The sequence below is a fragment of the Peromyscus maniculatus genome, chromosome 7 (genome assembly GCF_049852395.1).
Source record: "Peromyscus maniculatus bairdii isolate BWxNUB_F1_BW_parent chromosome 7, HU_Pman_BW_mat_3.1, whole genome shotgun sequence".
NCBI lineage: Eukaryota > Metazoa > Chordata > Mammalia > Rodentia > Cricetidae > Peromyscus > Peromyscus maniculatus.
This window is the reverse complement of record NC_134858.1, coordinates 60,548,214-60,570,027: the sequence shown is the minus strand read 5'-3', so window position 1 is coordinate 60,570,027 and position 21,814 is coordinate 60,548,214. Positions and strand designations below refer to the sequence as shown.

Genomic DNA, 21,814 nt, shown 5'->3' with positions numbered 1-21,814 from the left:
ATGTTAGTGGTTCCTGTTATTTCAGTGTGTTCCCAACTTGTGACCATGTCCACAGCCTTCTTTTCCTGCCCTTTACAAGAAATGTCCCATAACCCCTGTTGAGCAGTTTGTGGACTCTTACGTATTTGGAATTATAATGTACTTGTTTATTTAACATTAAAAAGGATCCTTTCCCCGCCTCCTGCCCACCTCCACCCCAGCCACCAGACAGTGAACCTGTTTCAGGTCCTGTGTAGACTCAGCCATTCTCCTCTTGGGAATGAAAGGACGAGAGACTCTGTAGGTGGATTGCTGGCACGTCTTCATTTCTCAGTGCACTTTTTTAAACCACTGGACTTAAGCTGCACATATTTAAATGCTTCCCTGTAAAGATGACAGAGCGGGTGGAGAGTCCCATTGGCTGAGTCCTAATCTGTTTGCTTTGTTACAATCTTTCTTCCCTCCCCCCTTCACTTTAACCGTTAACCTATTTATAAATCTAAATCTACACACAGAGGTCACTGGTTGGCTGAACTTAAACCATTTTACTCAGTAAATTTAATTAAGAAAATACAGTGCAACTCATAAGCAAATGAGTTTTTTCCTAGTTTTAAACCAAACCACCCTCTTGAGTGCTGATTGCCTTGCCCGACCCCTGGTGATACAGAAACAGGCAAAATTAAAAAGGACATTAAAGCTTCATTAAATCTGAAACACATTTAGTACAGTGACATATCTGCAGGCCATTTCAGAGAAGATTACATACTCTCTTTGGTAAGTTTCCTAATTTATAATACCTTGACAATCAAAACTGGGGAAATGCAAGGTGATTAATAGGCCAGTAGGCTAAGAGACACGGACCAGGCCAGGCCTAGCCATCCGACTGCTCACAGCATATGTGCTCCCTCCCCCGGAAGGAGTCCGTGTTTGTTGTGACTTTTGTGAAGAAGTTCTTCGTGCAGCCATGTCTGCTCAGAGTGCACTTGCTCCTTCCACCTGATAGCCTGATGAAGGGCTTCTGGGCCTCACTTTGGGTTCCTCTCCACTCGGTCATGAGACAGGCGGCGGTGAGAGCACAGCTCTGGGACCCCATTAGACTAAAGGACAAGGACACACATGGAAGGCAGAGTCCTCTGAAGGGGCCTTCAAACAACTGCCTTCAATGCAGCCCAGTTACACTCTGCCTGAGCTCGCTAGTGTAGAGCTGGGACCCTTAAGTCTCCTGCCATAGCAGCCCAGTGATGGCACTCCATAAAAGAAGTGACCATCCTGTACCAAGGTCAAGGGACCCTTCTGTGTCATGTAAATCCAGCGTTCACATCTGCAAGATTCCAGGTAGGACTCAGGTCCCAATGGATAGATGTCAGGGAAACACAAAACAAAGTTAAACCCAAGAATGCCCCTCGCCCCAGGTCAGCCACTGTTGCTTGTTCCTAAGCAGGCTGAGCAAAGGGGCCACACCAGCCTGCCACACCAAGTCTTCTCTGGTCTCCTGCATAGCTTTTATACATTAGTAAGTATATAGATTTTTAAGATATAAATTTCAGGTATCATTATTTCATTTTGGTGGATTTCCTTAATCTTTTCACATACAAATGAGAAAACATATAAATGAGGCACAGGAAAGAGGATGATGCTCACGTGAATCAGATGAATGGGACCAGCCATCCTTGCTGCCCCAGTTATGACAGAAGGGCAGGTGCATGCGTGCACATGCTCCTGTCTGCTGGACACCAGCTGTCGGCCGCTGATGACTGGCAACTCAGAGGCCCGTGTTAAGATGAGAGAAATTCAATTCTCACATTATCCTGCCCTTGCTACTTAAGCCTTTTTCTTATTTTATTTGTCTGTGTTTTTTTGGGGGGAGGACCTCACTATGTGGCCCAGGTTGATGTTGAAGTCAGGATCCTACCAGCATAGTTTTCCAGAGTGCTGAGATTACAAACACTACCACACCTGTCTTGTTTCTTGATTCTTTAAAATGCAAGAACCAAGAGTGTTGGCACATTGGGTCTCTTAGCTCTTGATAGTATGTGTGGTAGGCACATTGCTTCTGCCAGTCATGTGGGCAGAAATCTTCCATGGTCCCCAATGATGTGTTCAACACATACTCACATGTAAGGAATTAAGCCAGAATGTTATGAGTGTATTGTAACAGATATCAGGCTCTTAGCCATTGTAGATGAGAGATCCTTCTTTGGCTGTCTCTTTACCCCAGATGAAATTCATACTCCACAGATCATTGTGATAATAGGTGACAGCTTTTGGTCACTCCTCACTGCCTGTCGGGTCGTTACAGAAGGGTACACCCACCACAACAGATCACAGTGACTCCTGAGTCAGTGCGCACACTCTCATTGGCAATCTCTGTATTTTTCAACTCGAATATGAACCTCCAGCTTGTGTTGGGCAAGAGCAGAGTGGGGCAGAATAACAGCATTTAGACAGCAGCCAGAATCACACAAAACCCTGGACTGATTCACGTGAGCGTCCATCCTCTTTCCTGTGCCTCATTTATGTTTTCTCATTTGTATGTGAAAAGATTAAGGAAATCCACCAGATGAAATAATGATACCTTAAATTTATATCTTAAAAATCTATATACTTACTAATGTATAAAAGCTATGAGTACAAGGTGGCACTTAATTAGATATCCCAACACACACAGCACATACATGTGCAAACACAAATATCCAAATGAGTGTTGGCCTTTTCAAAGGAGTCTACCATCTAAAGTCATATGGCTCATCCCTATTACATTACTGTTCAAACTGCCTTTAGAATTTTAAAAACCTCAACAGCTCAGTCTGTCCTTAGTAAGTGATCTTTGTAGGTATTTGGGGTTTGAATATACATGGGCCATTCGGGCATCATGCTACACAGAAGTCACATGATCACCAAGCTGAGGGGTGTCTTTTAAAATCCAAGTTTTGATTAGTTCTCATAAAGTGAGGAAGGTATTCTTTTGTTTCATGAAATGATTCTAAACACCGTTTTAAAAGAAGAGTTTTGGAAGTGTCTGAGCAGCATCAGTGTCTTTGAAACAAGTATGCAGCTGTCAAGCTGTCAGAAGGCTGTGCATTGCGCTGGGAAGGACCCTGGACTAACAGCAGGTTTGGGGGACGGCCTCTAGATTTCCCTTGACTCACCGTGTGAGGACCCCTGAGGGACTCGAGGACTTGTATCTGCTCTCTAGGTCCGTGTGCTCAGAGGCATTTTTGCTGCCTTAAGGTTACACTTGTACTTTGCAGGCAGTTCCAGGTGTGTATGGAGGGTTCAGAACCAAGAGTGGGGCACACTGGGAAGCTGCACAGTTTGATCATTGTTTCCTTTAAATAGGCAATGGTCAGCTGCTGGTGCACACCTTTAATCCTAGCACTTGGGAGGTAGAGGCAGGGGGATCTGTGATTTGAGGCCACCCTGCTCTACAGAGTGAGTTCTAGGACAGGACTGTGTACAAAGACCCTGTCTCAATAAACAGATAAATGTAAATAAGTTGTGGTTTATTTGTTCAGTCTGATCTTATTACATTATATCAAGCCTATACTTGTCCAAGTCACTTAGTTTTTACATGTGAGTTAACAAAAGTGGCTAGCCCAGAAACAAAGAGCGGTATACAATCAAACTAGGCATAGTGGGTCGGGGGAGACACGACTGACTCTCCCCGGTTCAGATGGAGGCCTCTAGGACCACCCTCACAGCCTTGCATGGCCAGTTCCACAGCAGTAGGACCTGGAACTGACAGGGAAACGTGAAGCAGTGAGTGAGTGGGAATGATTGCGTAGGTTTCAACGTCATAATCTAGCCCACCCCACCTCCTACAACCCCTCCTTCAGACCTATAGCCGAAAACCACAGAGCTGCGCTCTAGAACCAACTAGACGTTCCCATCTTACATGTGTACATCTCTGTCTCAAAGAAACTGTCACACACATACATGTGAATAATGCCCCCAGCGTTGAGAATACACCCAAGAGAAAGTATGTGGGATAATGTTCAGTTCTTGAAATTAGGATATTTTTTATCAGAGATGAAATATTGTCTATTAAAGAGGTCCATTCTAAATACAGTTTATAATGTAATTACAGCAATAATTTAGTTCGTGCATTAGCATTGTGGATTTTTTTGTATTTGCTAGATGCAATTCTGAAATGTAGTTCTTGTCTGTCTTAAGGAGATCTGCCCTGCATGCAAATCTATAACTAGACAAATATTATTTTCTTTCCCAGCTTGCTCTTGGGAGGTTTCCATATCCTCAGGTAAGATTGTTCATTACTACCATTTGCCACTGTGACATTCGTTCCTATGTATGAAGGTGCAGCAAGCGATTGTGAACATTTGAGCCACATACAAATAAATCTGTCCTGTTAAAATGAAAAGTAGTATCTTAAAGGAATCATTAGAAGTCTCTATTGGCTTTTTATTTAAAAACAAACAAACAAACAAAAAACTCTGGACTTTTTTCCCTTGTTAGAGGTTGACTGAGACCATCATGCTCCTCTTTGTATGACATTCGAGGCGTCCCTTCTGCCCAGCTCCATGTGCTCATGTCAAGGTGGAGGAGGGGCACCCTTTTCTTCACACTTTTTATGAGCATTTTGGATTCAGTTCAAATTATTTGAGTTAAAAGATGAAGACAAAGGGTGAAAATATCTAATGTGGGTCATTGTTTTTACCAGGTACACAGGCCCCCAGTTTCATCTGTGTATGATTTTGAACACATTACACCTTTTCGATTTTCTTCCTTCCTATTCACAAATAGTTATCAAGTATTGAAAATCCTAAAATTTTATAATTTCTTCACAATTTTCACTAGAGAAGGATGCTAGCAGTTAAGATATAAAGCTATTTTGTGGCTTGAAAATGATTCCCTGCTGTTGGGGGGCAGTAAGCGCAATGTCCAGAGGGATGAAAAATGAGCGGCTGACGGGTCTCTTCTGGTTGATGTGTGCTGTTTTTCTGGCATCTTGGTCTGAACAGGCCAAAGTGCCTGGAGGCATGTCTGATTTAAAGGTGGTGTTGGTCTCTGCTCTTTAAGCATCTATTAACTTGCTATTATTATGCAAATAAGTGTTGTATTACACATACTAATTTATGCATGGTTAGATTATGCAGATGCATCACAAACATGGTTATTGAATAATAGGAGGGGGCGCCTTCTCCCTAACCATCTTTAGAAGCGGTTCTCAGCATATTCTCCCAGTACCCAAGCGGACTTCAAGAGCCTTTACTCACTGAAATGTCTCTTTTGAAGCCCTCTTCCTTCACAGTTAAGAGTCATCAGATAAGTAGAAATGACCTGAGCTGTTAGATTTAAGGTGTTAGTCTCGCTTTCCAATGGGAAAGTCTCTTTGCTTAAGCATCATCTTTTTCCTTTAAAGAGAAAACCTAGAATGCAGCCAGTTGGCACACACCAGCACGTAGTGAGATTTCGACGTATACAGTCACGCCACTCAGCTCTATAGGTAGCCCATCAGATTAAAGTCACATTGTCAAGATTTATAGTCATTTGAATATTTATCTTGTTAAGCCTCTTAAGTCTGTTGGTAATTTGTAAACAGTTCAATGTTTGACTAATTCATGTAATCCTGTAAAACTGTGAAAATGAACATGAGGCCCTTCATGACCTAACTCTTAAAATAGTCCTGATAACACTTACGAGCCATCTGATAAAGATTGAGGGCCAGCAAGATGGCTTGTCATGCAAACCTGATAGCCTGAGTATGATCCCTTGGACCCAAAGTGGGGGTGCAGAAAACTGACTCCCACAAGTGACCTCTGACCTCCACACATGTGCCTCCCCCATAATAGATAAAATGGTTTTTTTAATTTCGAAAATTGAAATTGTAGCCAGATCTTTAAGGTCCCTAATAATATCCAGAGTAAGTAAGCAGTGACATTGGCTGAGTGAGAAGTCTGCAGTGTGGTTGTCATTGTGTGACCTTGAACCCTTGAAAGCCACAGTCGGATTTGGAACAGGCAGGTGTTGCTTCACTGAATGACCAAGCACCCCTGTGCTTGATCAGTTGAGCAGAAGATGGGAAGTTCTAACAGGCTGAACTCCCTAACTAGCCAAAGGTCTGTAGAGGAAGGGGTTATTCCTTGAAACATCATAGAATGCTGTCACCAAAATGATGCTTTTACTTCAGATAAAAGCAGCCTTGATGGATCAGGTCCTCCCCAGGTCTTTCATCTGAAGTCGGGGTGATTCACTACTGACAATCAGTAATGACTTTAGTGTGATTCACATCTACTGTACAGGCTTTGTGTTCTCGATGAAAGATTGGGCAAAGATCCTTTGTAAATGCCTTCCGGGGGCTGGAGAGATGGCTCAGCATTTAAGAGCACTTGCTACTCTTCTAGAGGAGCAGGGTTTGGTTCCCAGCACCCATGTTGAGCAGCTCAGAACTGCCTGTAACTCTAGCTCCAGGGGATCCAGTGCCGTCGTCTGGCCTCTGCAGGTGCCTGCTTGCATGTGGTGCACGTAAACTCACACAGACACACACATACATAGAAAATCAATCAATGGGTGTCCCCCTGCTCCTTTCTCCTTCCCTCATATGGGACAGGTAAAGGCAAATGTATGTTCCTGAGGCGTTGCAGAGACTGGATCATGAGAGCACACCTTCACCCTGCCCCCTGCTGCCGCACCCCAACTCCTGTGTGCTGTGAGACAGCCTTCCTGTGACGCATAAGCAGTCACCATTGCTGACTGCTGAACTGCGGCTGATTTGCTAACATTAACTCTCGAGTGGAGTGGGTAGGGGTGAGTCATAGACTCTGGAGTTGAAAAGGATTGTGAGCATCGTCAAATCAAACCATACCATGGTCTCTATAAAGCAGATGGCCCTGCCTTTGACTGTCTTGAGTGACTGGAAGCTCAGCATTACCCAGCAGTCCTCTGTCCACCACAGTGAAGACTCTGGCATCCTGAGTATGGTCCTGGAACACTCAGGTTGTGTCCTTTTGAATCCCTCCATCCCTTGCCTGGGGTTAGTACCCCAGAGAATTGCTGTTCTGCACCCGAAGTCAAATCAAGGCCCCAGACTGGTGCTCTCTTCCTTAGAGGTCAGTTGAGAACACAGAGGTGAGTCAGAAGTTGCATCGGAAGAATCAGCTCGACCACAAAGTGTCCAGTCCTTCACTCTTGCTTTGTAAGTGTCCTGAGCCCTTGTCTTCCTCATCTCTGAGAGAACAATCCTGGTATCTGCCTTCTCTTTCTGATGTAAGAGGCTGTGCTGCTCAGATGAAATGATGGATAAAAGCCACTTAGGAAAGTACAAGGAGGCCCCGGTGCCACTGTGGCCCCCAGTGCAGACTGTAGCTCGAAACAGCTTTTGCCTCTTAAGCACCCTTAACCCCCCTGGAGCCGAGGGCAAAGCGGGAAGGGGAGCAAGCTTCCAGACTTCCAGCCCAGCACCAGTGCTGCTGACAGCATCTTTAGCAGTCCCTCTTCCGGTTGGTGACAGGGTGTATCGGGTGGGGGTGCAGATGAGGGAGGAGGGCTTGGACACGATAGAGTCCGCGGCCAGGGACAGTGTAAGAGAAAAGGCTGGATTTCTTGGAGATCCTCCTTCTGTGTGAATGTCATTGTTTTGTGTAGTCGGGTGTTTGCTTTTTGGAAACACTTGTAGGGTTTCCTTTAAGCCTTGGAGTCGCCACAGGCTCCTAGGGATACAGTCTGGCTTCTAAGAAGAAAGGTTAGGGGCCTCCATTACAGCAGTTTTCATTATTGCTGCTGTCAGGAAAACAATGGTGGGTGGGAGATGTGATCCAGTTGGTGGAGTGCTGGCCTAACTTGCCCCAGCATTTGGGAGGTGGAGACAGGAGGCTGAGACATTCAAGAACATCATTGGCCATGTAGCCAGTTTGAGGCCAGCCTGGGATACATGAGACTGTCTCATACAAAAAACAATGGAAGGGGGTCTTGAAGTCACCCAGCACCTTCCCTACCCAGATCTCCTGAGCACTTTTTGTGACTGGTCCCAGGTCCTACAGCCCACCCCAGAGAACTATTATTTCTAGCCTCCCAGTGAACAGGCCACACACCTCATCTTAAAAAGGACTAGGGGTAGTAAGTCTAGGACTTGGAGGCATTTAAACTCAGTGACTAGCTGTTTCATGTCACCTCGGCTTGGTGGCTGTTCATGGCTCTCCCCCCGCCCCTTCCCCGGCCCAGACAGTTCACCAAGCCCTCCTCCTCTCATTCAGCCTCCCTGCCAGAGGGTACAGGGAGAGCGAGCATCGTGGGCTGTGCTGATGTAGATGACACGGCTATTCTCTAGAGCCCTTTTGCTTTTCTTGTTACGTGTTTAGTAGAGTGACAGGGGGATGCAGATGGCCTCGGAGCCCTCACCAAACCCAGTGCCCTGAAATTCTAAGTGCCTGTAGAGCGTATTCCGTAATGAGACAGCGAGTATTTGCTTTTTGCAACATCTTACAAAGCTAGTCCCATTGAAGAATTCAGCTTTGATGGTGATCTGGAAAGATCTGTAGGTCTAGACAACAAGGACTGGAGCATATATAGTTGGTCATGTAGATCCAAAGTCAGCTGACTTAAAAAACAATGGTTTGTTTAATGACACCATAATTTGGGAGAAATGAAAATGATTGCCCGCTAAACATTGTCATCCTTCATTCAAACTTTACGGTGAGGCCCTGCATTTGGACAATGGTAAATCCATTAGGGAGACCTCTCAGGAGCCGGCCCCACTAGGGCACCAGGGGACTTGGTAGGCAGGATGCCTCAGGAGAGTGAAGCTAACACAGATACAAATGTGTTTAAAGTACTTTTGCATATATAAAAATATTGTTCTTGTTTTGGCTACAATTCCTGATCTTGGCTAATAAATTACATCAAAATGACCCCGAGTTAAAAAGGGGGGGGTGGGGAGGATCTGAGCAAATAGTGCCCCTGGTATTGTAAAGCTTTGAATGTTTTCACACCCCATTAATTTATTACTTCTCTTTCTTCATCTTTAAATTTCATTTTTTTTTTCAAAAATTCCGACTCCCCGCTGCTGCAGTGATTTCCATCTTGTTGTTAATTTCCCCTGCTCCATATGGAGCTCCAGACATTTCACCTGGAGGCTGTACTAGATTTTGCTGTAGTGATCCTACTTCCGGAGGCCAAAACTGTCATTTAGGGTTCCTGGTGCATCTGTCGGCGCCAGGCTTTTCACTGGCATGGGAGAGTGTGAATAACAAATTGGATGCACCTGAGATTCGGATGATTAGTGTGCGCTGTGAATCTCTGAGACTTGTAAGCTGCTCACGCTGGGGGAGGGGCGGAGGGCCTGAGCTGAGGGTGGGTGGGTCTGTGCCCACACCTTGCATTTGGGGCTTGGCAAGCGGCTGCAGACATTGTCGGCAGCCCTGATGCAGAGATAGTAACATATATTTCATCGTGCCTTGTCATTGATTAGAAAAGAGCCTTTAATTTCATTTCACCCCATGTTGTGATTAATTTGCATTCTTTGTCAGAAGTTAATGGAGTTTTTTATGGTTCACTCTGAAATCCTTGAAGACATCAGACTTGATCTGATGTTTATACAACCGCCAGCGGAATTTTTTCCTGTGATTGATGGCAAGCTTGATGTTATTCCAAACGGCTTTTTAAGCTGTTTTTAAGAATTATTTGAATAAAATGCAAGCAAGATATTGTTGTAACGATCAAGATTATCTGTTAAAAATCTGTTTCAAATAAAGAAGATGATAAGTAGGAAAGGGGATCAAAAAGAGAAAAGGGCGGTGAGTGGAGGCATTATTTATTGGAAATATGTAAGAATGGCATCAGACAAACTATTGCAATGAAGAGATCACTTTTATTGAAATTTTTTTGTCATCTGACCAAATATTATAAGTCTAAGTTTAAAAAGAACATCTAATCATTGGGATTATGAGCCTCGTTATCAACTGGTCAGTTCTCGTGTATTCTGCCAGCTTTGGCCACCAATGTACATACAGAGATTTGCTGCTCCAAACTGGAGGAGACGGAACTGTCACAGCCGTTAGCCAGCAAAGTAGTGATGTATTTCTAGTCCCAATTCAAGAGGAATTCTTCAACCCCAATATGAGTTGCACATAAGTAGATTATAGACAGTCTTTAGTGAAAGAAGGCATTCCTAAGTATATCACCACTTCCCACAGACAGTACAGAAATGGAAATATCCCGAGTTACAACTAGGATGCCCAACTTCTTGTGGGTAGGAGCCCTGTGTGTGTTCACCCCATACATGACCTGTTAAGGTACAAGAGGAACTGTTGGTGGCATTTGAGTCCAAGCCCCCTGCTACTAACCTAGGAAATGTGTTCTGCACATGCTTTTAGATTAATAGGGCCATTTGTTTGATTTGGGGACCTCACCTTGCTTCAGCAGATTCTGGCTTCTCTGTGAATGCTGCTCATGAGACCTACTCATAAGGCAGAAAGCTGCTTATGTGGGTGCCTGCATTGCAAACAGATTAATTTATTTGATGTACCTAGAAGTTTGCTAAATAATTGGGTGGTCTTAATTGAAGTTACTGCTTTCTGATCATTGTATTAATGTGATCTAAGGTCCTTTTTATTATATGTAATCTATATTATTGACCAAATTTGCCCTGTTTTCATATAAATAGAAGCAGCTCGTCAAGGAGAAATATTTTAACTTGTTTTAGGAATCTGCTGTTTGAGTGCGTCAGGTTTTCTCCTTTCTCCCCCTGTCAATGGACAGACTGGCTTTTTAATACTTCATTTGTTTTATACTAGTAAATGTCTCCTTGGACAGAGTATTGCTTTATAGCAGAGTGGAGAGCCTGTGTCCTTAGCTGTTTAAAATGCTAAGCACTCTTCAGATGCTGATGTCAGAATACTAGTGGAGTTTTCTTCTGGGTTTATGAGACAGGGCCTTTCTGTGTAGCCCTGACAGACTTAATACTCACTGTGTAGCACAGGCTGGCTCAAGCTCCTGCTTCAGCCTCCCAACTGATGTAATTAAGACCTGCACCACCATGCCCAACTAAAATACTAGAGTATTTTATTTTACATTTAAGTGTGTGTGTGTGTGTGTGTGTGTGTGTGTGTGTGTGTGGGAAAAGCCTTTCACTGGTATATTGTTACTAATGACAACATTGATCATTTAATATTCTTATGGTCTATATTAAATTTAGACCATAGATATCATTATCTTATTTATGTATCCTGTTTCCTAACTGTGATCATACCTAGAACTGCAAATATCTAAAAAGTTTGTCTTCTTTAAACAAATGTTTTTTGGAATCATCCTTGGTCAGATAGACTTTTTGAAGTTCATAGCATCAAGGATTTAAGTGAACTGTAAGTATCTGTTATTTTGAATTAAGCCTCTTACAAAAAAAAAAATTGGGTAGTCCCCAAAATTATCAATGTTTCCCTTTAATTGATAAAAACTAGGTATATGCAATTTATTACTTAAACAGATTTCTGCCAGCATTTATTTTTATTCATTATCCTCACCAGTCAGATATAGTTACTTAAAATATACCAATAACCCAAGCCATAGAATCAGATGGATGCTCCATAAAATGCAGAGGTAAACCTGAAATGATGGGAGATAGTTATTTGCACACTTAGCTTCTTCCTGGGATGTTCTTAAATTACCAAAACCAAGTTCTCCCCACCGTCTCCTTGAAGTCTCCAGCTCAGACATACCCTTTATCTCCTTCTCTCCTAAAGAAGGTGAGTCCTAGTCTGTCTTTAAATAGAGAGCTGGGGCTACCCCATCCTGCACATTGAGGAAAGTGCTTCCTATGCACACACGAAGGCCTGAACCCAGTCCCCCAAACCCAGATCAAAGAGCAAGGAGTGGTGGCATGCACGTCAAATCCCAGCACTGGGGAACCAGAGACAGGCAGCGTAGGTTCACTGGCCAGCCAGCATAGCCTGCCTGGCAGGCTCCAGGCCAGCAAGGCAGGGGAGATGCGGCTGGTGAGCTGACCGAACAGTTCAAAGCTCTGGCTGATGTTAAAAAGGACCTGAGTCCAAGTCCCAGCACCTCCATGGTGACTCACACCCATCTATAACTCAGTTTCGTGGGATCCAGTGCCTCCTTCTGACCTCCATGGGCACCAAGCATGCATGTGACTTATATGCACAAATTAAAAATAAAATAAATAAATCTTTTCTAAAATGTATTTAAGAGAGAGAAGAATGGGGAAAGGAAAGAAACCGTGTGTGGCTCCTAAGGAATGGTGCCTGAGATTGCCCACCGGCTTACAGACACATGCACATGCACCCTACACATGAACACACACACAAAGCAGAGATGGAAGAGACATTGCCCCCAGGGTCTCAGAAACTTAGCAAAGTGGTGCTTTCCCATCACAGTTATTACTGTAGTTGAGGTAGGTTGTTTAGCCAGCCAGGTGAATGGTGGCTATTTAAAAAAAAACAAGCAAACAAACAAAAAATCTGAATGGTTAAGGCTGTAGCTCAGTGGTAGAGCACTTGCCTAGCTTGAGAAGGCCCTAGGTTTGATCCCAAACAAACAAACAAATAAAAATGCCAATTCCAGGTTGGTCCAGTTCTGTAACATCATCCAAACTATCTGTGATGTTCATCCCAATTCAGTCAGATGTTTATCTGTCACTGAGCACCTACCCCAGTGCCTAACACTTTGCAGAACTGAAGCAGAGGAAGCCAGTTCCAATAGAAAGAAAAGCATAGAACAAAGTACAGCTCCTATAAAAGGAGCCTCCAGGAGCTGAGGTACTGGCCTCAGAAAGGGGCATGGTTAGCTTACTTTAAGAAGCCAAGACAGATCCGGAAAGATGACTCAATTAAGAGCTCATACTTCTCTTGCAGAGGACCAGGATTCAGTTCCCAACACCCACATCAGATGGTTCCCAGTTGCCTGCATTTGCTCACATTCCAGCTCCAGGGATTCCAAAGCCTCTGGCCTCTACACATAGTTAAAAAGTAAATAAATCATTTAGTCTGGAAAGATGGCTCCACTATTAAGAGTGTGTACTGCTCTTGCGAGAACCTAACTTTGGATCCCAGAATCCACATCAGGCAGCTCACAACTACCTGAAATTCCAGTTCCACTAGGATCCTATAATTCTAGCTTCTGCAGGCACATGCACATATTTTTATTTGTTTTTATTTTTTGTTTGTTTGTTTGTTTTTGAGACACAAGTCTCTCTATGTGACCTTGGCTGCCCTGGACCTTATTATATAGGCAAGGCTGGGTTTGAATTCACAGAGATCTGCCTAACTGCCTCCCAAGTGCTAGGATTAAAAGCTTGCACAGGGCCTATATACACATATTTTATTTTTAAAATAAAGGGAAGTGATATTTCTTTAAAAGAAGCCAAGAATGCTTCGTAGAGTAGAAGATGCTTGAGCTGCGGCAAAGGGACTAGAAGGATGGCGAAGGTCCACTCTAAGTACTCAAGTCAAGGGAGGTACATTCACCAAGAGCCCCGGGACTGAGCATGGGGTGTGTAGAGCCTCCTTCCAGTAGTCTGAAGGGTGTTACTGTGGCTGCTCTCATTTCCCTGTTGAGCAGATCCCCTGGGTTAGCTGTAACAGAGGCTGAGGGGAGAAAGAAAGGGTCGGAGGAGCAGGGGAGGAAGGAGTCTGTCAAGATGTAGCTGACCCTGTAACAGACTGGATGCAGAAGCTGGGCTCCAGGATGTCATGAGTCTCTTTGAGCCTGTCTAAGGTTGGAAGGATTCGCATTTCCAGATCTCTGCCCTGAGGGTAGTTGCCACATGCCTGAAAGCTTCTCCCCAACTTGTGTGAATTTGACCTGACATATTCCAGGACAATTTCTAGGCGACTGGGAAGGAATTATCACCATTAAATGAGCCAAGGCTAAGAAGGCACTTTAAGAAGTATAAGGTGGTTAACAAGAGCAAGGCAGTGGTGGTATTATTTATATTTCCAGAAAGTACTTCAGGGATTTGCTTATGTAGCTCTGAAAATATATGACTATGTCTCCTGCCAGGTTAGACTGAAATGAATTACTTCTCTGATCCCACCAGAGCCTTCCTGTCCAGTCCTTCTCTTTTGAGTTACAATTTATCATTCACAGTCATAATACACAGAATTATATATAGAATCTAGTCATTTTTAGTCCAGTAACTGGGACCATGATTCTTTCACAGTTTTTTTAAATAATCAGCCTAGAAATAAGATTGAGATGTAAAGCAATGACCTTGATGCCCCACTCTGGCTCCCAGTTGGTGACTTTGCCATCATGTCTCCCTCTTAGACTCCAGAGATTTCTATTCTTGCCCCTTGGTATCATTGGTAGTTGTTGGCACATCAAGAAATTGTAGAGCTTCAGATACAAAAAGACCTTCTCCAGCTTTTATTTGGCAGAGGAGGGAATGAGAGCCGTGGCCATTAAGTGACTTGCAGGGTTTCTGTCTCCCACTCCCAGTTCAGTGGCTTTTTCTGTCTAGAGGAGAGTGGGGACAGGAGGTATGATGAGGCACCCAGAGGTTTTGATCCAAATAGCCATTCTTATTTTACACATCCAGCCACCCAAGTACTGCCTCCAACTGGTGTATCTACAGAGGTGGAAATTACTGTCCCAGGATGCTCCCTGCCTACCAGGTAATTGCTGACTGGATATGGATCCCTGGGAGGAAAGTAGTCTCAGCAGCAACAGAAACAAAGATATCAACTTTTACTGCTCATCACCATTCCACATGGAGAACTTGGGGTAGATTTGGAGCTAGGAGCTCATTGGCATCCAAGTTAGAAGGGGGCAGACCTGGCCAAGCTTTCTTTGAACACAGATTGCTTTTAAATGTTTAACAGTTCTGTATTAATGCCTGGGGTGTTGGGGAATCTTCTTCAACTACAATGTTAATGATCCTAAGAACTCAAGCCTCTTTAGTGCCAATAAAACAGACAAGTTCTTTGAAAAATCAACAAGTCTCTAAAGGAGCAAAGAACTGATGCCGATGAGGGCTGGGGGTGCTGAGACACAGCCAGGAGCAGAGGGGTCCCGGACACAATCTGGAGCCAAGACAGGAAGCCAAGCTCTTCAGGATTGTGGGAAACCAGGGCAACCTATTGGAATCAAGTATGGACTCAGGCTGTACCTCACTGTCTGCACTCATGACGTCAGGCAGTAGAAAGGCCTGACGAGGGAAGTTGTGGGACTCCAGGCACAGGGGGGAAAGACAGAAGTGAATGATAAAGCTTATTTTAATTCTGAGCAGAAATGGGTTGCCACAGTACCCTGTGAGCCTGAGGACACCTTCTCCATACAACTAGTCCAGTTTGGTGAAATGCCATAAGCAAAACTAAGTTTCTGGCCAGAGGCCTTCCTTCATCCCCTGCTCTGGACAGCTCTGTGTCTCCTCATTAGCTAGAGACTCCTGGGCAGAGAAAGCCAGAGGCAGCAAATGATACCTACCACCCCAGGTGACAGTGTGTATCACCGTTGCTATGTGAGTTCAACCCAAGCACAGGCGAGGCTCTCCTGGTTTCTGGGCCTGGCATCCCTTCTTAGCTTTCTGACTTTCCTCCTCAGGCCTCAGTCTCCTCCTCTGGAAGGTGCCCATAGTCTCCTGGGAAGACTGTGTATAAAGCAGGTGGGGTGCCACCAGATCTAGACACATGAGTGCTTTCAAAGATGCTGGAGCAGTTCTGCTGAGTTTGATCAGTTTCAAATGCACACCAATTCTCTAAAAGAATTGGATAAAACTGAGCATGCTTTCTGGCCTCTCACTGTCCCCCCTTGAAATTGACTGAAAAGAGTGAACTGGAACTCGGAAACAAGAGTCAAACAGAGTTCAATTTCTTCTAGATCTGTGACTGCTTTGCTCCATGTGTATTTTGAACTTCATTTGCCAAAGCAACAAGGAACATGTGGGTTGAAAGATGTGCATGAGCTATGTCCAGATCCTCTCTGTCCTCATCCCACATGACCATGTAGGGCTATTGTTGAAGCCATCTCAGGAGCTCAGCACGCCAAACAACGATGTCAGATGTGGTGAGGCTTTTTAAATACAGTGATATGTGGTACCTAGAGCCTAGGTTGAGGAAACAAGATTTCCTGAGATGCCTAAAAACAAAACCAGGGCAGGATGAGGTGGAAGAAAATACCTTAGAAATCTATGGGACCCTGGGAAAAGCAGCAAAACCGGGAAGCTGTGGGCTTTTTGGTTTTTTAAGACTTATTTATGTTATGTGTATGGATGATTGGCCTGCCTGTGCATTTATTCCCCATGTGCATGCCTGGTGGCTGAGGAGGTCAGAAGAGGGTGTCAGGTCCATGGAGCTAAAGTTACAGACAGTTGTGAGCCACCTTATGAGTACTGGGAACCAAACCTGGATCTTCCACAAGAGCAACAATGCTCTTCACTCCTGGGCCAGCTCTCCAGCCCTAGGGAGCTGTGGTTTGTCCCAGTACTGAGTGACATTTAGAGGAAAGACAAGCTCTGTGCTTAAGTCTTAGCTCTGGCTAGTTTCAGGGAACTTTGATAAGTCATTCGCCTTTGGGGACGAGCAATTGTGTCTCGCCTGCCTTTTGGGTTCTAGAGTCACTTATAGTTCGGGCATAGAGGACCACTTGGTAAATATAACTAAAAGGGATTATTTACCTCAATTTACTGACTTACGTATTGGCAAAACCAGTTTTGCATCTAGAAAGAGCCAAGAACTAAACTCAAATTCCAAGGCTCCCTAGTCTTGGTTTTCTCTTTTCTCTTTAGGACAAGTCCTTCTGAGAGACATGATCGTTTTCTCTAGAGAAAACGAGTGTTGGTCCTTCAGGAGAGTCCAGATGGGACAACGGATGGAGGGGATGGATGGGAAGCAGCAAACTCCCCTCTGCCAGATGAGTCCAGACAGTAGGAGGTTGCAAAGATCAGAAAGGAGCGGTAGCTGAGCAGGGTTCAAAAACCTCGATGTTCTTTCAGACCCCAGAAGTCTGTGCCGCTGCAGGGCTGGCAGGCCTCCTCTCAGCCAAACAAAGGGCTCATGCAGTCTGTTTGTCCTGGGGAAGAGGCGCAAGAAGCAGCTTCTTCAGACCTGTCCAGGGTCCCTGACCAGTTAAACTGTCCTTCGGTACTGTGTCTGTCTGTCTGTCTGTCTGAGACACGGCAGAAACAGTAGTGCTGCTTTTTCTTTATCTCCTCTTGGTTGAGCCGAAGGGAAATAATCCCTTTCAGTTTTGGTAGCCATATGATTGTGGCTACCAAAAACCCTTTGAGTCGCTTTTGCCTCCATGAGTTTCTGCTACAGGATCCAGAACACGGTGAGCTAAGCCAGTCAAGGCAAAGTGAGTATGTGTTCAGAGGCTGGCACCCTTCTTATTGGGACTTTTGGTGGTCTCCGCCTTAGCCAGCATTTTAGTCTCTGCCTGCAGTCAACTGCAGTCTAAACTAGGAAGTGGAAAATTGCAAACATCATCCTAAGTTTCCAACAGCACTCAGCTGTGAGTGGCCTGATGGAACCCCATGACACCTTATTTTGTAACATTCTGGATATGAATATTCCCTTTTTGCAGTGCATCTGTGTTGTATGTACTACCCATCTGCCAATCACTTAGCAAGTGTCTCGGTCATCAGATCAACTGTCAGGTGCCACAGTGCTGCACTCAGGTAACACTTATTTTTCTTAGTAAGAGTCCCAAAGCACAAGAGGAGTGGCAATGCTGTGCCTAAAACAAGCCCTTTAAGGGAAAGATGAAAGCTTATTGGGGGTGTGTGTACACGGTAAAGACAGGGAGGGATGGGTAGGGTTTCATGCTTCCACTGAGGGTCCTGAAACATAGCCAGATGGATGAGAGGGGCTGTCATACATATGTACACATTGGAGGAAGCTGACCCCAAGTGACAGGATGTAAAATCATAGCTGGTCCTTCAGGCAGCTTTTTAAAAAACCAACTCAAAGTCAACTTAGTCACAGAGGAATTCACTGAGTGAAAAGCCTGGGCTTCCTGATTGGGGAAAGGCAGATCTGGCCAGTGACTTTTGGCTCACTTTTGTTTTGTTTGAGACAAGGTTCCTGTATTAGCTTTGGCTTGCCTGGAACTCTCTATGTAGACTGGCTGGCCTCTGAGATTAAAAGTGTGCACCACCACACCTAGCTCTTAGCTCAATTCCTAAACCAACAGTGACTGCTTAGGCCCTCAGAGTAACCTGCTTCTGCTGGGACAAGCAAGTCTGCTTCCCCATCAGCACCTGAAGGCTGTTTAACTCCCTGAGCCCAGGGGATGAACACGCTCTTAATAATTCAGGTCTGAGCTCCATGTTCCATCTGCTATTTCACATGGAATCATCTTGACAGAAGCAAAAGGACTGAGGGCGGAGCGTGTGGCCGGAGTGCCATTGCTGTGGAGGGGGAAGGGCAGAGGGCATTGAGAGCTGCGGCTGATCCTGGGGAGGAAAGTCCCTGGGCTTATTCAGCACAGAAGATATCGACGACATGGCACCTGTCTCCAAATATATAAGGAACTGAAATCAGTTCCATTCACCACAGCTCAGGGGTCCCGGGCTGATCTCTAAGATTTATTTGGGCTTGAAAATGAACTTTCTAACAGCCTTCTGTGCTGATAGACTTCAGAAAATGTAGTGAGCCTTCCTAAAACTCTGTAAACTTCTGCAGGAAATGTGACAAGTGCCAGCCCCACAGCGACACAGTAGGATTCTCTGTGTATCCAGGGAGAGTGGCATTATGACAGGAAGCAGTGTGGCTACGGTGGGCAGATGAAGCCTACTTTCTGCATAAAGGTTAAAACTAGAGAGACATTTGCTGTGGTTGAGTGTGGTTAGTCTAACTGCAGATGTGAGAACGTGCTGCCTGTTAAGAAATGCAAGCTGCTTGGACTAGGAGTTAGAAAGGGCCGGTGATCCAGTTCAAAGTTGACTTTGTTATGAAGAAAATACAATCCTAAGTTACATTCATGAAGGAAACTTCCCAACAGTTCTTGCTGTCCAAGATAGAATCATTGGAATTCCAGTCCTAGAAGATACCTCTGTCTGGAACATTACAAAGCAAGATTCCCTGTGGGTAAAGACATGGACCAGGTGAACCCATCTTTGGGTTCCAGAGCATGGGGGTGGGTTAAGCTGACAGAGAAGCAAATTAAAGGCTAGATCCAGAAAACCCCTGTCTAGCATCTTCTCTGGATCAGGTTTATTTAACCATGAAGATTGATGTCATCCATAGGCCTTGCTCAGAGAAATTGCATCTCCTACACCCCACTCCCCTCCCTACCCACACACACACACATACACACATACACACATGCACGTGCCCCTCTAATGGACTTAAGCTAGAGTCACATAAGCTCATCCCCTCACAGAACAAAGAAAAGGAGGAACTAAAGTTAGAGGTAGAAAAATGCCTAAAATCTTCTCAAAGCAAGATACTTAACGAACACCTTGGCTAGGCCTGTACCATCAGGAAACAGATTCATCGTGTGATTCACATCTGTTTATTTCAAATTGCAGTTCTATGTCAAAACATTAAAGGAGTATTCCCCCAAAGGAGAATTTGCTACGGCTCCTCTCCACGCACGTGGAGTGGGACACGAGCTGTGTCAGTTTTAAGTACACAAAGGGTAGGAGGAGACTGGCGAGGAGGTCCTCCCCCGCCCCCCTGCCTGGTGGGTCCAGCGGATGAGTGATGTTGTCCCGTATCTCAGTGCTCCAGCTGTTGTATTCTGTGGAGAAACGCATTGTCCTTGATCCTTGGGTAGCAGCAAGAGCCGTGGGCTCTAATTTATGGCCTTAGGGGTTTTTCTATCTGGTCCCATCTGAGCTGTGCTCTCCTCTAGGCATCTTGGAGTCTTTCTGGCACACCCAGCTCTTGGCTAGTTAGATTTCTCTTTTCAAAACTGGTAGCTCCCAAACACATCCCTGGCTGCAGGCTGAGCTGTGGGCCAGAGAGAAGGTGACAGAGAGAGGATCTTAAACTGAATTTAAAACTTGTTTTAAACTTTTGTTTTAATTATTTATTCAAATACTTTTTGCATACATGCATACATGGAAGGGGGGTTTCTCGCTGTGCAGCCCTGGCTGGCCTTGAACTCACAGAGATAAACCTGCCTCTGGCTCTCAATTGCTGGTATTCGAAGCATGTTGCCACCACCTCCAGCCATGAAAGTGGATCTTAGACTGTAGAATTTTAGGCGCATTCTGCCCTGATTGGGATCTGTCTGATAACTCCTCTATGACTTAACATTTTTTAGACCCTGTACAAGATATAGTAAGACTCCCGAGAGTGATAACACTTGGAACAAGGATAAAGGCTGGTGATCTGGGAAGAGGCGCTGAGCAAAGCTATTGTGTTTATATTAGCTCGTTAGAAACAATGTATGTTATCTTTTATTTTGTCTTATATTGCCTTCAGGAAAATTGGTACTTTATGGATGTCCCCACTCATAGTTAGGCCCAGTAAATTTCATTTATTCCTTTTTGTAAAATAGTCGTTCGGAAGCTTTTGGTGGTATGAGGCAACAGGTTACAGCTTATGGAAGTAAACTGTGTCCTTGCGGGAAGCTTTATAGTTATAATGGATTGGGGGTGGCATATTCCCTCTGAGCACCCGGCACAGCACTAAAGCTGGGACCATTTCTCCCTGGCACAGACAGAAGGCCCAGCTCCTGAGTGGGGACACCATCTTCAGAGAGGCTTTGGGATCCTCTTGTTTCGGCCCTGAACTGTGCAGACAATGGTCCATAGCCCCAATACAGGACCCTGAACTGTGCAGACAATGGTCCATAGCCCCAATGCAGGAAGGGGAATTTTGAGGCAAGGGGTATCTGGCTGGAATTGCATGGATCTTTCTAGTTCTCAGGTTCATGCATTTTCCCAGATAGCAGCCTCCTGAGCAAGCTGTCAGGCCAGGCTGTATCTGGGACCTTGAATATTGTTCCTCTCTGAGCCTCAATATCCATAAAGGCAAAATAAGCAGATTGAGCTTGAGCATCTCTGAGGTCCTTTCCATTGAAGAATTCTTTAGGTCTTAATTCTTCATGTAGCATATAAAATCCCAATTCACCATAATCACTGTAGATTTAGCTGAGGCTGTAGCTTAATGTGTCAGATTTGAACAGAGTATCTTTAAAGTGTCTACAGATCCTTACATTTGGGATAAAATTAAAGAAAAAACCAGTTTAACACTGAAGACTGGAATATAGCTCAAGTCACACAAAATGATGCTGCTATTCTTTAAAAATTCCAACCATACCATGTAATTTCAGACTTCTTTTTTTTCTATCTAAGAGAAAATAACACAAGCTTGAAAAGCAGTAAATATGTAAAGAGAAAATTTGTCAACTGATATTGGAAGATGTGACCTAGGTCACCCATAAATCTCTCCGACAAGAGCCGCGGGGCAAGTCATCATTTCAGAGGGGAATGAAGGCCTGGCTGGTGTCCTCCCTCGGCTCCAGAGTGGATCCACTCTGATTTTCTGATTATGCCTCTGAAGATGATGGGAAAGACCTGCTAGCAAGGTCTGTTTTGCCATTGTCTGCAGAGAGGGGAGCAGAAACTCCCAAAATCGTTTTTTTTTAGCACCAGCACCATAGTTGAGGCCTCACCTCTGAGCCTTTACATTAACAATCCCATTCCCAGGATCACTTTCCAAAGTCATGAGTCATGTTATGGGGATTTCTAATTGCCACCTGTAAGGATCATGCAAAGAAAGCTATAATAAATGTTAATGCAGTCAGCAGAGCCCGGCTAGTACTTGTGGCTGCCTCCTTAACAAGCATTCCATCCATCCTGTTTAAACATACGAGGGTCTACCTTCAACAGAAGGAGACCTACCTCCCCTATTAGTGGGGCTTTAAATCTTGGATCTGACAATTGACAAAAAAAAAAAAAAACAGAAGAGGAAGG

The 21,814-nt window shown here is 44.6% G+C and overlaps 1 protein-coding gene across 5 annotated transcripts in view; it reads left to right on the top strand.

Moving 5' to 3' along the window:
* Map2k5 (mitogen-activated protein kinase kinase 5) overlaps positions 1–21,814 on the top strand; it is a 236,642-nt gene that overhangs the window by 154,250 nt on the left and 60,578 nt on the right. For 3 of the 5 annotated variants that reach the window (XM_006971444.4, XM_016003402.3, XM_042281084.2), the window contains exon 17: positions 4,208–4,237. The exons of 1 other annotated variant lie outside the window; for it this stretch is intronic. In XM_006971444.4, the coding sequence (XP_006971506.1) occupies positions 4,208–4,237 (30 nt within the window). Of the gene's footprint in view, positions 1–4,207; positions 4,238–6,821; positions 21,807–21,814 lie in introns of those variants that run through there. One more of the 5 variants, XM_076576453.1, reaches the window with a different exon arrangement.